The sequence below is a fragment of the Sitophilus oryzae genome, unplaced genomic scaffold (assembly GCF_002938485.1).
Source record: "Sitophilus oryzae breed Bouriz unplaced genomic scaffold, Soryzae_2.0 scaffold_1745_pilon_pilon, whole genome shotgun sequence".
In the NCBI taxonomy this organism is placed as follows: Eukaryota; Metazoa; Arthropoda; class Insecta; order Coleoptera; family Curculionidae; genus Sitophilus; species Sitophilus oryzae.
Genome location: NW_022146441.1, coordinates 1,718,764 through 1,735,782, shown reverse-complemented (window position 1 = coordinate 1,735,782; position 17,019 = coordinate 1,718,764). Strand labels below are relative to the sequence as shown.

The following is a 17,019-nucleotide window of genomic DNA, read 5'->3' as shown; positions in this document are numbered from 1 at the left end:
GAAATAAACCAATAAAACTGGTTAAAAACAACAAGAGACGACGCATGACGGATTTATAATTAAACTCATCCAGAGTTAACTTAAAAATTATTAGAAACTTTTTTTAGTTAAATAAATAGATTGGTATGAGACGTCATCTGCTTTTCTTCTGTCATCGTCTGTCGAAATCTTACCTGAGAAAAAAAACAGAGTATAGTTCCGTAATATTTGGGCCGCTCCAAGTGAAACTAGTATCGTCCGCAAAGAGGCAGATTTTACCGCTAATGTCTAGATTTGCAATGTCGTTGATAAACACTAGAAACAAAATAGGGCCAAGTACTGAACCCTGAGGGACACCACATTCTACAGGCGTACAAGAAGACATAGACGTATCAATCCTCACAAGCTACCTTCTGTTGCCAAGATATGACATAAGTCATTCGAGCGGCACTCCCCTGAATCCATAGTATTGCAATTAATAAAAAATTAATAAAAAAGACGGAACAGATAATGAATGGATGTGGAATGGAAAGGGAAGGTATAGTGAGAATCAACCTTAATAATATAATCTTTTACTATAATAATATAGTATTTAAAACGTTAAAATAACGGACAAGGAATAAGATAAACGATTTTAATATGGCTTGTAATATAGATAATCCGTTTTATTGGGATAAAATCAGCGTGAAATCTTATAGTTTACTTAATTGCTTACCAGTTATAAATAATGAGGGATCACATAGATCCAGTCGAGTCCAGAGGAAAGTAATCTTACGTAAATTGAACCTTACTGGCTCTTTGATCTAAAAATATTGACACAGTGGCGCACATTGGAAGAATATTTTACCAACAAACCAATTTTAAATTTAATTAATAGTTATTTTTTATACAAGACGATAAAATGGTATTTTATCGTCGACCGAAAAGATTAATTTCGTTAAACGATAATGCAATTTTTTCGTCGTGTATAAAACAATATTTTTTCCATGGCGGGTTACGTTTTAAAAAATATTCAGAAATTATTATTTCAAGGAATTTATTACGAGTAGCAAAAATATTGTGCTGGGTTGGCTTTGGTTTCTATATAATTTGACAAATAAATAGAGCTGTCTCTTTAGTTGTCAGTTTTGAGTCAATATTTTTTAATTCTCTTTCGTGTCGATTGCTGATTGAATTGGAGCCAGAAATGGCTCAAAACGAAATAAGTAAATTACCAACAGATATTCAGGCTGAGGCGACAAACGCCATATCCAAACTATTTCTAAAGTTTGGCGGCACCTCCTATACAGGGTGTTTCAAAACAAATGCGAAAAACTTCAGGGGGTAATTCCTTGTTCAAACTAAAGGGTAGTTTGCTTCATAAACGTTGGGTCAAAAGTCAACCATTAGGGAGATATCGCGGTACAAAGATGGCGGAAAAATAATGTTCTTATTTTTTATCTTGAAAACGAAAAGAGATAGACTAATGAAATTTTATGGAAGTATAACTGTTATGAAAACACACTTTCTGGTAATTTTTTCACTTTTTTAAAATGAGTGGAAGGGGTTGAAATAAACTACCCCTATCATTCTTGTTAACGAAATTTAAAGAAAAATCTTATCAAACACATGCATAAAAATTAATTTGGATAGTTTAGTTTGTTTAGAAACTTTTTTATCTCTTGTATTTTTTTTATAAAACTCACCGATTTGAAATTAAAAAATAAAATGTAAAGCATTACATGTCAGGACTAAACATATTTTTAGATAAGAATCTAGTGATAATAATGATAATAATAATAATCTAGATAATAACGTATTGCAGTAGGGTCAAATAAAACAATATTAGAAACATCCTAAAAAGTGACAGCGGCCGACTAGATTTTTTCCTAAAAAAATTACAGCTGCCCACTAGATTCTTTATCTAAAAATGTTTTTTGTCCTGACATCTAATGCTTTACATTTTATTTTTTAATTTCAAATCGGTGAGTTTTATCAAAAAAACACAAGAGATAAAAAAGTTTCTAAATAAACTAGACTATCAAAATTATTTTTTTTTTGCATGTGTTTGATAAGATTTTTCTTTCAATTTCATTAACAAGAATGATAGGAGTAGTTTATTTCAACCCCTTCCAATCGTTTTAAAAAAGTGAAAAAATTACCAGAAAGTGTGTTTTCATAACAGTAATGCTTCCGTAAAATTTCATTAGTCTATCTCTTTTCGTTTTCAAGATAAAAAATAAAAACATTATTTTTCCGCCATCTTTGTACCGCGATATCTCCCTAATGGTTGACTTTTGACCCAACGTTTATAAAGCAAACCACCCTTTATTTTGAACAAGGAATCACCCCCTGAAGTTTTTCGTATTTGTTTTGAAACACCCTGTATATTACCTAATAATCGACTGTTTCCATACATAAAAGCGACCCTGTATGTAAATTTATATGAGAAATGTCATCAATCGTCATTTCCCAGCCAACTGGACGTCGTTTTTTTTTTTCGATCATACGGTATTACTTTGATATTATGACGGCTACGACTTTACTCTATGGTTACGACACTAAAACGGATGCAAATACAGAAAGAAATCGGTGGCTTCAAAATTTCTTAGATCAAATTTTTTTTAAAAATAAATAATTTTTAATTTTCTTGTGTGAAACTTGAATAAAAAAAGGAAGGAAGGATTTTGTATAAACCGGCATCAGCTATATTTAGCGTTGAGAAAAATGGACGCTAGGGTGAACCAACAAAACTAACCTATTGAATTTATGGGTTAAAATGAACCTAATAACCGAGAAAAAAATATCTCCGGAAGGCAGGATTTTTAGCTTAATTTTAAAAGGTGTCGGGGAACATTCAAAGTTTTCCTTTAAACACGTAAAAAATATTTTTTATTTTATATATTACGACGAAATCACCCCTATAACTTTTTTTATTATTTCAGATAAAAAAAAAAACGAGATTTAGTATGTTAGTACCTATATGACATAAATTAGAATTGACTGACGTATTCAATTGTTTTCGGCCACTTCCTGTTTCAACGGAAATGACTACAACTTTTAATTTTTAAATGGCACCCTCGGTATTTTTTTACTTTATTCGATAGAAAATGACAGCCTGAATAGAATGTCATATCATATGTCAACTTTTGACATTTTCGCTTAAAACAAAATTGTATTTTAAATGTCAATCTAGAGTGTCACAGCTGTGTTAAAAACACTAATTTTTAATCAAGGAGCCTTAAAAAGATATATTTGATCGTCTAATGTTTTTAATGTCTTGTCCTCGCCGGTTAAAAAATGCCCAAATCGTATTTTTAATCATTTTTTTCAAATGGAACGAGGGTGGCTCATTAGCATATTTGAAAAAGCATTTTTTACGAATAATTTGATACCACACACTTATTGGTAGTATTTCGAGTCAAATTGTTGTTATGAACTGGATGTTGCAATTTCAAATAAACCATATTTGAAAATGTCAAAAGTTGACGTATAATATGTGATTCTAGTCAGAATGTCATTTTCTATCGAATAAAGTACCAAAATACCGAGGGTGCCATTTAAAAATTAAAAGTTGTAGTCATTTCCGGTGAAACAGGAAGTGACCGAAAACAATTGAATAAGTAAATCAATCTAGATTAGATAGAGTTCTATATACTGAAAAAATAAAAGTTATAGGGGTGAGCCACTTTTGAGACGCACCCGGTATATACTTGCAAAAATAGAATATAGATCATACACATATATAATTTATTATTCATCATTATTTCAATAAAAACAAGGAAATCAATCAGCTACCTTCAAAGTTTGACGTAAAACCATTCAAATATTCATGTAAAAATTCCTGGATATTATCGAATATGTTATTTCTACGACACTGGAGTTAGTAAAACGGTGTATTCCAGGCATTCCAGGCACTTTGACTCCTCGCACTTTCATTTGAATTCAGTTCGCAGTCAAAATGTCCAGTACTCCACTCACATTACTATAGCTCCATAATTTGTATAATCCCTGTAATAGTTTTACTGAGACTTCTTTTAAAAACTATCAAAAAGATGTCAAACGATTCAATCACACTTCTCGACTCAAGAATCAACTTAACCAAAACTTCATACTCACCAAGCAGAAGAAACTCAAAAACTTCAATTCAAAATCAACATAAATCTTCAGATACAAGTTTTACAGAATGCTTACCTCTAAAATCTCAAGCCAAGTGTCTTCTATCCTCTGGTGAGTGTGTTTCACATTGTAAACTCGAAGAGAACGATGGTAAAATATCATGTTCGAGGAGAAGAAGGTTTTCTTTGGAGGAAGTAATTTTAAAAAGTGATCAACAAGAGTTGAGGAGGAAAAGTGCCCAAATTTATAGGGAGAATGTGATAGAGGTGCAGAAAAAAAGTTCTTTGAGGAAAAGTTCAAGACAAAGAAGTTTTAAAAGTGCTCAAAAGAGAGAAAGTGATGTAGAAAAAGGATTATCTTCAACTGCGTAAGTGGAAATAGTAAAATAAACTATAAAATTAATGTTTTTTTTTTGTGGTATTAATTAGTTTAACGTTCAGCAATAACTTTTTTATAAAAGAATAACGAAAAATGATGGAAGTTACATAATATTTTTTATGAAATTATGCAAAAATGTTACATTTTTAAAGGTCGCTGTAATAGGTATTATATCTGTATTATTTTGTGTAATTTTTCTTTGTTTTGTTTTTATTATTTTACTATTCAAATATACAGGGTGGTCCGAACTGTATTCCGGAAACTTTGGCAGCATATTCTGCAGATAAAAATATATGTATACGTATAAATGTATGTCCTAAAATGCTTATTTTCGGAGATACAGGGTGTAGAAGTTTCATTTTGATTTCGATTTTTTCCAAATAATTTTTGAACTAACGTCAATATCTGGATGAAAATTGGTGCCTGGGAGTTTTTTGACATGAGAAATTTTACTTTGATATCAGTAATACCTGTCGTCAATGACATAACCTGTTTATTTTTTGTCAATAATATCATGTATTGACCATTTCCATTCTAAATATCTTGAAAACGGTTGCTCGTAGCAATTTTTACCAGAGATTTTTTACATAAAAAATCACCGAAAAGTTTATTTTTTTTACCCAGTAGTTTTACAGGTACAGCCAAAAAGTAATTAGTCTTCAAAACAGTTAAAACACATGTAGGTGGCGCTCCCTATAAATGTGAGTATATAAATCAAATATGTAGGCAGTGGCGGATACAGAGGGGGGGCCCATGGGGCCCGGGCCTCTCTGTATCTGTAAATTGGTAAATCTGTAAATTGGGTTAAATATTAGCTTTTCTGGTTAAAAATGACACTCTAAAAGAATATTCTGCATTACTTTTTTATTTGGACCCCCCTAAAATAAATTCCTGTATCCGCCCCTGTATGTAGGTGGCGCCCTCTACTAGTAGGAGTCATATTGACATCAAAATCAAATTTCCCACTCACAGACATCAATATTTCGTTTAAATAATGACGTTACTTCAGAAGTTATTTGAAAAAAATCGTAATAAAAATAAAACTTCAACACCCTGTATCTCCGAAACTAAGTATTTTAGGATATACATTTATACGAACTTTTTTACTTATTTTTATCTGCAGAATATGCTGTCGGAGTTGCCGGAATACAGTTCGGACCACCCTGTATATCGAAATGCGTTTTTTCACCTCTAATTCAAAACATCTGGAGCATATTTCAGTTCAAAGAAATAATAATTATGCATTGTTTTTTTTTCAAAGAAACGTACGTTATAACCAAATTATAAATAAAAATGTCTATACCTTTGCAGCGAGTTTATTTCTTGAAAAGATATTTCCGCCAGTAGAGGAAAATGTTTCAGGAAGTACCGTATGAACAAAAAAAAACGGCGTCGGCGATGTCTATGAAATGAAGATCGCTGTCATCATTTAACATGTGAAATTATATGGGGAATGTCATAGACATTCATTTCCAAGCCAACTGGACACCGTTTTTTTTTTCAATCATACGGTATATCTCCTCCTAGTCGGCGGAAGGGCAAAAACACAAAGAACGATATTTCTTATTATCATTAAAAAACTTTTTTAGACTTCTAATTTAACAAAATGTCTACATAAATATACGCAAATTATTTTCATTTTCAACGCAAATTTACTTTAATTGCTCCAGAATCGTTGAAAAAAGTCTAGATTCCAAAAATAAACGTTCCAATAAAATACTTTCAAAGTTATTTACTTTTCGCCGATAGATTCGACTTCGCAAATTGATGGGAAATGGATTAATTTTGGTTTAAACAATCTGTCTTATTGTCAGAAACAGTTTAAAACTTTGTGCAAAAATTCCCAATTAAAAGAAATTTTTCGACATGGGCTGCACAAAATTATAAACATTCGATATTGAACAACAGAATGATTGATTGAAGAATTAATAAAAATACGTATTTCTTTCAAATATACAAAAACAGAAAAGTGTAAAAATAGGTACCTACTCGACAAAATACACAGTACCCATCATTCAAGAACAGTTAACCTAATAGGACTGCTCATTCAGCCAAAAGTGTCCGCCAGGTGCATGCAAAAACTACTCGCTTTGTGACGTCATTGTAGTCCTTGTCATGGTTATTAGTTCTTATCCGGCAACCAATAATACACACACCTGTATTATTGGTTGCCGAATGCAAAACGTTCATTATTTAGTTTATTTATTTAAACACCTTATATGTATATAATATAGAAAATTAACTGTATAAATCGTATTAAATACTCGGATAATGCATTTTTCAGAACAGCAGTTCCCAGCATCACCTTTTGCAAGCATTCTTTTTAGAGTACTTCCATATTTTGCTTTAAAATAATTAATAAACTATATCGTGGGCACTTAGTATGCACTTTGTCACAATTCACAATACAAAATGAACGTATTTATACACTCTATAGCTCTAAAAACTTTAAAGACACCTTTTTCACATTTAAAATTGACAAAATAATTAACTCAAAATTTCTCAGCTGTTATTTTTATAAGTTTACCATAGGCAACTAATAATACACACTATCATGACAAGGCCACGAAGGCTTTGACAAGGACTACAATGACGTCACAACTGTCAGCTGAAGCGCGGGAAGAGGCGAACGTACGTACCGTTCTTGCCCATTATTAGAAGGCTAATACAATTAATGCTTTTCAACGATACTATACAGGGGGGTCCGAACTGTATTCCGGATATTTCGGAAACGTATTCTGCATATAAAAATAAGTAAAAAGTTCGTATAAATGTATGTCCTAAAATGCTTAGTTTCGGAGATACAGGGTAGAAGTTTCATTTTTATTTCGATTTTTTCAAATAATTTCTGAAGTAACGTCAATATTTGGATGAAAATTGATGTCTGGGACAAGTCAGCACATGAATTAATTCTGAAAAGTAAAGTACAAGCAGGGTTGCCAAAGCTACACAATTGTGTATTTTGCTACATTTGCTTCCATGACTGCATACAAGCTTCTCAAAAGAAATATATATTTACTCTATATTTATTTCACTATTTACAGCAATATTTAAAAGTTTTTATTAAAACATCATATTTATTAGTAGGCCATGATTGATAATAAAAGAAACTAAAAGAATTAGAAAAACTATACTGCTATCTGTCTCTTGTTTTATTTTTGGGAGGCGCTTAATAAATTCTTTATATATTAGGGAAACTTAACTCTCTACCGCTATTTGTAAATCTTGGAATACAAAATATCACGTAAGAATAATCCTATCGTATCGGAAATTTTAGATATTCCTTTGCTTAATTTACGTGAAATATACTTTCAACAAGATGGGAACATTCAAATATTAGAATACTGTTAAATTATTATTTTTCAAATCAATGGTTGGAACCAATGAACAATATTGATAGCCTCCTCGATTCCCACTTTTCCCCATATCAGTTCTCGATTTCTGATTTTAGGGAATTTTGAAATACAGAGAAATATATCGTAGGCACTACAACAATGTCGAACACCTGAAAAATGCTTTAGTGATTCAAGATTTAGATGTTGCAAACCCATCCCGTTATAAAAAAGAAAAATATATTCACAGTTTCAGTGGTAACAGTTATTTCAAAAAGTAAAATATATCAATCCCAAATAAATTTTAATATGTGTATGACTATTTTTAGTAAATACCATTTTCCATTTTTGTTATTTATCACGACTAATCAATTTTGATATATTTGCAATATTGCTGGTAAAGAAGAAATGAAATGGGAAATGATATATATTTTGAAAGCTCATAACAAAGACAGATCATATGACTTTATAAACTATACATGGTTTCATTTGGCGTTTGAAAAACTTATTCTTTAGTTCATTGGATAGTTCAAAAATATTGGTCATGGTGAAAAACCAATGCTATACATTTTATGGTAAAAGTTCTACACATAAGCAAAATTTTCTTGTCGCAACCCTTAACAACACAACAGAGAGGCAGGGGGTTTTATCCCAAGGCATTGCATAATTTTCTAAAAAGACCCTGTAGCTCAGAAATGAAGAGAGCTATGAAAATTTTGTTTGCAGCATCTTCCGTTTGACGAAAAAGTGGGACAGGTTTGTGCAAACCGCACCCTTCTATCTTCACTAATAACGGAGATACACTATGATTTCAACCAAAATGGGACACACTGTTTATTGGAAAATAATTTTAAATTACGCACATTGCCTTCCCACATATACCCATAAAATATTTTGTTTTTGCATCTTTCCGTTTTCGTGTAATCAACCGAGGCGAATGAGGTGCACCACCCTGTGTAAAATTTAAAAAAAAATAGTTAATGCTGAACATTAAATAAACTTCAAGTTAATCACTACAACATTGCTATTGAAAAGAAAAATACTGGAAAAAAATCAAACAGTAGAAAAAGTTATACCTACATGTTGATCATTTTGTAGCTTAATATCTCAACATCCTCAACACCCAAGAACCTACTCTAATTCAAGCTCAAAACATTCGAAAAAATCAAGCAGGCGAACATCATCAAGCGATCAACATTCAAAACAAGAGACGCAGCGTTATAGCAAACGGAAAAAGATAATCAAAGCAATCGTGGGAGTGTATTTGTTCCTGCTCTGTGTTAGTATACTGTGTGTTGTGGTTACTCTGACTCACACAACCACAGAGACTGTGCAGCAGAATAATTCGACAGTAAATCGTACTTATTATACTTTTTCTGCTCCGGTATATGAAGAAACCAGACCACAGAAAGTGCAGAAATTGGGATAAGGAAGGGACAAAAATAATAAGGTAGATTCGGGATCTTTTTTTTTTGGTTGTATTGGTATCTGTCAAAAGTGCTTTGAATGTAACATTTTAAGCTTTTTTATTGTATTATAATAGATTAATAGTTATTTTTTATACAAGACGATAAAATATCATTTTATTCGACCGAAAAGATTAATGAATTAATTTCGGAAGACAATAATGCAATTTTATCGTCGTGTATAAAACAATATTTTTTTCCATAGCGAGTTACGTTTTAAAAAATATTCAGAAATTATTATTTCAAGGAATTTATTAGGAGTAGAAAAAATATTGTGCTGGTTTGACGTTGGTTTCTATGTAATTTGACAAATAAATAAAGCTGTCTCTTTAGTTGTCGGTTTTGAGTCAATATTTTTTAATTCTCTTTCGTGTCGATTGCTGATTGAATTGGAGCCAGAAATGGCTCAAAACGAAATAAATAAATTACCAACAGATATTCAGGCTGAGGCGACAATCGCCATATCCAAACTACTTCCATTTAAATCCCGAATAACTTATGAAAAGGAATACAAAAATTTTCAAAAATGGAAGCAATTAAAAACGTGCGAGAAGAAATAAAGTTTTTAACTTATCCTCGCTGTTAAAGTATCATTTAATCTACCCTTAATAGTAGATTATTTTCTATTATCTATGAATCTACACTTGCAGTTAAAGTACTATTTATCTACTATTTTTGATAGATATCAGGATAGATATAAGCATAGACAAACAAATAAAAAGAGACTGGCAAATTAAATGGCAAAGAGAGGGACAACGTTCCCGTAGCGCAACTCAGAACGCAAAATTTCGTTCTATTTATGTTGATCTGCGCATTGCGTCTATTGGGCCCACTATCTCATTCTAATATAACAAGAGAGAAAGAAGCAGCCATATAAAACGTAATTTCTAAATAGAAATTAGAACAATCGCCTTTCGTTTTCGTCGTCATGACAACCAAGATGACAACATCATGACAATTCGTCATGTTTGCTAATTTCCCCCCCCCCCTTTTGGTGATTTACCAAAGAATATACCTAGCTAGAAAAAGAATGGACTCTGCCATACTGAAAAATGGTCCTACAGAAGTGGCGCCATCTATTGAGTAGGGCTTGTTTTAAATGGATCGAAGCGCGGGCTTTTTAAATGAGCGTATTTATTGAATTTTACTCTAAAATAATTATATTTGATAATAAAATCTTATTTTTACGCAAATTCAACAATACTAATAACAAGTATCGTTGTGATGTGTAAAAAATAAGATTTAACAGAAAGATTTATACAGTTATTAAATAAAATTAAAGCCAAACATGTGAAATATTATTTATTATTTAAAGTTTTTATTTATAAGTCAAATATTTAAACATCGTTTATTATAATAAAACAACACCAACGTAATACGCCCAAAGTTTTGTAAATGGGGTAAATATAAATAGGTACTTAAATGATGGCAAAAATAAAAACTTACATTATATTTTTAGGGCCACAAACAAAAGGAATTGTCTAATTAAAACACATATAACAAATTATAGTTTGAAAAACATTGATAATATTATGATTGGTGCTATGACAACGACAATATTTTTTGAGAATTTGACAATAATATGACAATGGCCGTTGGAAACTATGGAAACTACAAAAAAATTCTGATTTAATGCCATCTGGCAATAACTAGTAGCAATTTCTTAACCTAAAAATTAATTGCACTACCACCTAGTGGCTAGGGCTGGAACTATTTTATTTGAGATTTCCGTGGAAACGGTGGAACCGCTTTAGCTATTTCACTTTCCCGCCCCTGCTGATTTACCTTTTTTTCTAAACTCTCCATTTTATTGACTTATGAATATGGATAGGGAACAAATTCCTTTGTTCCATATAGGTATTTATATTTTGTTACTTATAATTTTAGGTTATACTATTTGTTATTTTATTTGCTGCAGGAGCCAGTATCATCTATTTTTTATATGCATTGGTGCCCCCTTTCTCTGATAGATATGTTAAAGACACCCGGTAAAATAAAAGTAAGTAGTTATATTTATCATCTTATTAAGAAAAAAGTAGAAGTAGTAGTGTCAAAAATATTTCGAACCTCCCTTAACACAACAAATTAATACAATAAATTTTTTTCATTTTTTCGGTAGGTAGTTTATAGCTGGTTTATAGTAACCAGAAACTTTATTAATATACCTATTTTACTTTTCTTTTAGGATTAAAACTGGAAAATGGTTCAGGATCATGATTCTCGTAAAGTCTTCTTTGCTTGGATATTCACTTTGTTATTGCAGTTAGGCAGTTTTTTCGAAAATGAGATTTTTAATGTCCTTTAAAAAAATTGGCCGATCGTTTCCTGCAACAGTCATCAGTTCTTCTGCATTTAAAATTGGTAGGTGGGTGGAATAAACACTGTTATTTTTTGTTATTATATTATAAAAAGTTTATTTATTTTTATGTATAAATAAATATGTTTATAAAACAATTACAATTTTGCTTTTTTATAATTTCCCTTATAATAGTAGTATTCTTTCGTTCTGAAAGAAACTGCAAATTTTACTTAAACTGATTTATTCCCTACACAATGATTTTTGTTCCTTTACATTGGTATAGGAAATAAATCAGTTTAAGTGAAAAAAATTTTCAGTTTCAGAATGAAAAAATTACTACTAATAATAGCTAATTTAAATTTTTCCGCCAGCCAGAATGTGCGATAATGTCTTACGATACGTTTTATACCTATCTCTTTCTTTTTCATATAAAGCACACATAATAAAGAAAGATAGCAATAAAGACGTACGTCCTGCCATGGTCTTGCTAACTGGTTTCAAAATTGTTATTCTGAGTTGCGCTACGGGAACGCGGTCCCACTCTTTACCATGGGATTTGTCAGTCTCTTTTTATTTGTTAAGGCAATTTTAACAGTTGCTATAGAAAAAAATAAATAAAGAACCTAAAATAATATTTTATAGGAGAGGGCAGGAGAGGGGTTTATAGATTGGAGATAAAAAAATCTATAAAAGATATATCTAGAATTTTTATCTCAGGAAAATAATATATTCACTTGCACAGGGTGTTTCAAAAAAGTGTGAGAGGATGGGATTGACCTTATAGACCTATTGTGCACTCCTTTCTTGAGTTACAACTCAACATACAGTCTCACGGCTTTGACATTCTAATATAATACAAAAATATGGTTATAACTATTATATTCTTTCTCATTTATTAGTTTCACTCAAAAATATTATTTTTGTTATTTTTTTTCAGTTCGAGAAGAGAACGAAAAATTGATGAATTCCCTGTCAAATGCGGGAAATACGTCAGCGGCGTCCGTCCACAGAAACAGGAGCCTGCGATAAAAGCACTATACAGTGGCGTAGTCGATTCTACAATGAGAAAATCATCTCAAAAAAAAATATCTGTTCATGATCAGTGTCAATAATGTTTGGACCACTATATAATTTACGGTTAAAAATTTATTAGAATTTATTATTTTCTTATATTTTTATACTTTAAACGTCAAATTTTTAAAAACAGTTATGTATATCCTAGACTAGCATGTTTTTTTTTTAAATAGTAGTCATACAAAACATTGTGTTTTATCAGTATATACCAACTTGCTAATTTATTTAAAAGAATATATTATTTTTGTAATTCTTATAAACACTAAAGACTCAAAGGTAAGTAATATTTAGATGATATTACTTATTACAGAATTATGAATAGATTAAATAAACTTACGTGTATGTTTGATAGAATTTTTTTTTGTTTTATATTGTATGATACAACGATGCAATATAATTAATTCATACACATAACTAGTCTCCAAGTCTACCTACACATTACGTTTTAATTGATACCTACGTTTTGCCTGAACGGGTAAGACTGACAGGTAAAACCTTAGGTGTAGACGGGGCTTTACCTTAATAGTGATTGTAATAAATATTGTTACCAAAAGAAAATTGTTACTCATCTTCTTAACTTTATTGTATTGTTGCATCATACAGTATATAGTATTTAAAGAAACCAATACAATGAAATGAATAGTTGTTGTGACCTCTGTTAAGTTATCCCAATAAATAATAAGAAAAACCTTTGATATAGAACTGAATTAAACCCTTCAAGGGTAATATTTATCAAATACCATACAATCGAGAAAAAAAAACAGCGTCAAATACGGCTAGAGAATGACAATCGACGACAATTTTCACGAGGCCAAGCCCTAAACGTCTGGAATCGTTCTATTCTTTTTTAATCTTTTGAAAAGATTTATGTCAATTTTTGTCAATCTAGAGACTGACCTCGATAAAATTATCACCTATTTTCATTTCCCAGCCGTCTTTGACGCCTTTTTTTTATCATACGGTACAACTATATGTTTATATCAAATGCAAATTCTTCTCTATTGGGATAAAAGTTGTTGTGATTAGATAAAATATATAAGAATCATGGAAAACCTTTTAAAAAAATATTACTTCTACTGTAAGCAGGGTTAAAAAGACTATATTTTAGCAAATGTTGACGTTTGTTAATGTCTATTAAAATAATAATAAAATTTTATTTGTTGATCAGTGATGATTTTTGTGCAATGTTGCCACACCTAGTGGCGTTCTAAATACATAGCTATAACGCACAAACTTAAACATATAAATAAACAAAAAGACAGTTAAAAAACATGTTTTTGTCAAATTTTGGCAATAATTCTAAACAAAAGACTTTGAACTTAACGTTTTTCCTTTCTTCGGTGTGTACTCGTATTTAGATGTAAGACAATCAAAATAAAATTTAAATCAAGTGGGTTTGCTCAAAAAAGAAAATTAATGAAATTTATTAATATATAACCTCTAATTATTCAAATCAAAGTAATTATAAAACTATCACCGATGTTGTCCTGTATTTGTTATTGCCACAACAAATAAGTTATAACTTATACAGAAAAAAATAATATTTTTTATATTTTACGAAGAAAAATATACCAAGACAATGTTTTTTTTTTACTTAAACTAAATATAACCAGACAATCAAAGTAAATACTAAACAATGTAAATTAAAAAAGATCGCTTATATTTTTATTTAACGGAAACTTCTTTGGAGGTTGATTTTCAAGATCTATAAGAAAATATATGTGTATTATTTGATTACTTCCAAAGAAGCCTTAATTTTTTGTGTCAAAATATCTAAATAAATGTTTTCATGCCGTATGTTTAGATATTATAATATTCAATGTTATATTTAAATGTGTAAGAATATCATTAAAATAAAATTTATTTATTACATTTTTTAGCCTTTTATTTTTCTCAATGTATAGTGTGACCAACGGATCTGTAGCTACGGGGTATCGACAGGGGAACGCAGTTGTAAACAAGACACGCCCAATTTCATTCATAAAATAGGCATGGGCGTACGGTGTTTTATGAAAATAATGTGTATCATAAATATAATATTCAGATTAATATTTTTTTTTTAAAAAACTTTATCCTGTTTGAATCGTTACTGTTGAGTTAGCAGATAAACACACTAAAAGCTTTTATTAAAACTCCCTTAAATATTTTCAATAATTTTATTATTATGTGTTGTTAATATAATATAAGAAATAATTACAGCTGGGGGTTGGAACCTTTGGTGTTACACAGCAAAATAAAAAACTAAATCAGCACAATACACCAAAACACTTTTACTTTTACACTGGGCGCACGTTTCGCTAACCATGTTAACATCATCAGTAAATGATCAAGACTGAGTCTTGAGGTATATTTATTTATATATTTGTACTAACTATATTTTTTTTCTACAATACATAATTTTAGATATAACTATTTCCAGCAAAAAAAAATCTTGAAAATAGTTAACTTTGGAAGCGCAAACAAAACATAATTTTACTCACCAGTAGATCCAATATTGCCTATTACACCAGATATGGTATCGCTCCGCCAGCACTTTTTAAAGGTTAGGTCATTGTCTACCCATGTTTCATCCAAATAGATAATACTTGGCGATATTTTCGAATTTTGCGTATATATTTATATCTCTCTCTGCAATATAATGGGCCGCTCCATTAATATTTATCTGTTATTTTGACATTTACGCCAAAAAATCCATTTGATTTTAATAACCCCTAAGCGTGTCCCTGCCAAAGGAAAATTCGATTCTTCCTGCAATTTTTGCAAAAGCTTTCTAATTGTGGGGGCGACTTTGAATTCGAGATAAAATCTATTTATCAAATTTCTGACCACTTGGAAATCAAAGTCGTCGAGCTCACGTAGCCGTTTCTTTCCAGGGCTGGATATCATTTTATCGGGGTTAGTTTCCAGTCTTTTTTTATCTTCTGTGTGAATTTTTTTATAGCCGATACGCTAACTCCGGTATAAAGAGATATGCGCTCAAGTTTACGTTTAAGCGGCAACTTAAGCGAACTCTCTGTAGCTTCTTCGTCGCAAACCCTGTTATGAACACAAGGAAATAAACCAAATGAGATTTCATCTACGTTTATTTACATTTATTTTAGTTTAGCTAAAATATTTAGGTAAAATGTGGGGGTGCTTTTCATTTTAGCCAATATTTAATTTTAATATTCTAATAATTACATTATTATTATTCTACTTACCTATATAAATTAGCTATTATTTCTCTTGTCCTGGCTATGTAGCGTCTTACCCTTAACAAATTTATTCATTTTAAAACACAAATATACGATCAAACTTAATATTAATAATTAAAAACTACGAACGAAAAACATTATAAGAAGATAACGAAACAATAAAACACATTTTAACTATTAAATATAGGAAAAATATAGAAATAAAGTTTAGGATAACCGGTATAAAATAATGAAAGAAAGTAATAATGATCAAAAGAATGACACCGCCACTGGATATTTCAATAGTATTCAATATTTCTACTCTTTTCAGAAGTAACCGTGAAGTTGGGGATAAGGCTAGCGAATAGGAAAGGCGTAAAGGCCATGTCAACCGCGTTGTAACAAATTCTGTGACGTACTCTCGCCAATCATGTTCGATGAATAGGCGGCCATGCGCGGCGATACCGGTTTGCCAATGATATCGTTGAAATATCTTCACCTTTTGTAATAAGCAGATTATACAGAATGAAAGAAATAAGTTATTAAATAAAACATATCCAACAATATGAACTACGTTAAAATTCCTTAGTAATATACGTCAGAATATATGCTAAACACATTATATATAATAAAAATATATTAAATTTATAGTTCATGTCTGGCAATTTTGCAATTTTATAGATAAACGTGGCAATATCGATTTTTTTTTCTCGCATTCCTTCCGTAGCTTCAGATCCGCTGGTCAAACAGTATATACAGGGTGTCTCATACAGCAATGGGCGTCTGTGGTCTTTAGAAGAGTCACCCTGAGTTGTATTGCCGTCCTCTTTTCTATGATCCGGTTGCTTAAACCATACGCGTCTGTCTCCTGAGGAAGAATGGTCAGGAAGTTCAATAAAACCAAGTCCTGCAAAACGAGACAAATACCAACATACATTAAGTTGTCAACATATGATTTTGTAACATTTCGGGGACACTACTACAGGGTGGCCCATCGAAAACGTTCCGCAAAGCATAACGGCTGGGGTAATTTTTTTTTCAGAAAATTCAAAAACACTTCAATTTTGATTGTGAGGAGGACAACTTTTGCCCCAAAATGATTGCAAAATCTTCAACCCTCTAAGCGGGGGTGTCATCCCCCAATTTTTTTCAAATGGGAAGGGGTCAAGTGGTACCGCAATGAAAAGGGCTTTCTTTTCTCTATACTTTCCCGCTTCGTT

General features: G+C 30.9%; 1 protein-coding gene across 2 annotated transcripts in view; it reads left to right on the top strand.

The window, feature by feature from the left end:
* Window positions 1-14,415, top strand: part of LOC115882039 — a 30,052-nt gene extending 15,637 nt beyond the window's left edge. The window contains exons 1-3 of one of the 2 annotated variants that reach the window (XM_030899860.1): window positions 3,882-4,444; window positions 8,886-9,237; window positions 12,490-14,415. In XM_030899860.1, coding sequence (XP_030755720.1) covers window positions 4,014-4,444; window positions 8,886-9,216 — 762 coding nt within the window. In that variant the 5' untranslated portion in view covers window positions 3,882-4,013 and the 3' untranslated portion in view covers window positions 9,217-9,237; window positions 12,490-14,415. Of the gene's footprint in view, window positions 1-3,881; window positions 4,445-8,885; window positions 9,238-12,489 lie in introns of those variants that run through there. The other variant, XM_030899859.1, reaches the window with a different exon arrangement.
* Window positions 14,416-17,019: the final 2,604 nt, after the last annotated feature.